Consider the following 812-nt stretch of genomic DNA (forward strand, 5'->3'; position numbering starts at 1 on the left):
AGAAGACCAGCGGGGTTGGGGAGGGCACGGCAGTCACGCAAAAGATTGAACACGTCGAGGAGGCCGCGCCCCAAAAGAAAAGGCATCGCGCCCGCCAGCGCAGCGCACTGCTTTACAACTGCAGGCTCCTCCTCCTCCTCCTCCTCGCCGGTGTCGCTGGGTCCCTGCGCGGGAAGGCGCGGTGTGCTGCAGGGGCCGCCGCAACCCCTCCGCCGCGCGTACCACAAACTGGTGCGGTGCGAGAAGAGAAATAAACAGACAATGGAAAGACACACACAAAAAGATGCAGACGCCTACAACAAACTGACGTCTCCGGCAGAGGCTGCGGAATGGGTGCGGTCAATCAAAGCAACAACACAAACAAACAGAGAAACACAAAACAAACCCCGTGAAGTGAAGCCGAAGGGTGAAGGCGTCCGCCGAGCAGTGGGACGACCAGCACACACACACTCCCTCCTTCCCCCTCCGCACAGCCCAATTCAGGAAGAGAAAGAGAGAAAGGTCGCCCACCGAAAGCAATGAAACAATCAAAATGATAAAAACAGTTACGGTGCTCCACCCACGCAGCCAAGCAGGACGGCAGCGGCGGTTCGTCAAAGGCAAAATATTAAAAAAACCAACGAGCTGCACGAGTGGACGTGTATGTATGAGCACATTATTTGTGTGTGCCTCGTGGGGCGAGGCGAGGGCGGGAGTCCGTGTAGGAGGACACACACAAAGAGAGAAACAAAAAGAAGAAGGAGCTGCGCACGACTCCCTCCTCTCTCTCTCTCTCTGTGTCTCACGCTGCCACCATCGCAGCAGACCCCCAA

The 812-nt window shown here is 56.9% G+C and overlaps 1 protein-coding gene and 1 pseudogene across 1 annotated transcript in view, besides 2 other annotated features; one reads left to right on the plus strand and one right to left on the minus strand.

The window, feature by feature from the left end:
• TraAM80_10250 (uncharacterized protein) overlaps positions 1-86 on the minus strand; it is a gene marked incomplete at both ends in the record, with an annotated part of 786 nt that extends 700 nt beyond the window's left edge. Inside the window, one exon of the mRNA XM_029386885.1 lies at positions 1-86. This exon is cut by the window's left edge and continues 700 nt beyond it. Within this exon, the coding sequence (XP_029233251.1) occupies positions 1-86 (86 nt within the window).
• A 39-nt stretch (positions 87-125) lies between these two features.
• Positions 126-146: a microsatellite.
• A 194-nt stretch (positions 147-340) lies between these two features.
• Positions 341-385: a sequence feature (A-rich).
• Positions 386-389: 4 nt separating this feature from the next.
• Positions 390-804, plus strand: TraAM80_10251 (hypothetical protein; annotated as a pseudogene).
• Positions 805-812: the final 8 nt, after the last annotated feature.

This window comes from Trypanosoma rangeli, assembly GCF_003719475.1.
Source record: "Trypanosoma rangeli strain AM80 chromosome Unknown Tra_15.4_contig_00856, whole genome shotgun sequence".
Taxonomy (NCBI): Eukaryota; Euglenozoa; class Kinetoplastea; order Trypanosomatida; family Trypanosomatidae; genus Trypanosoma; species Trypanosoma rangeli.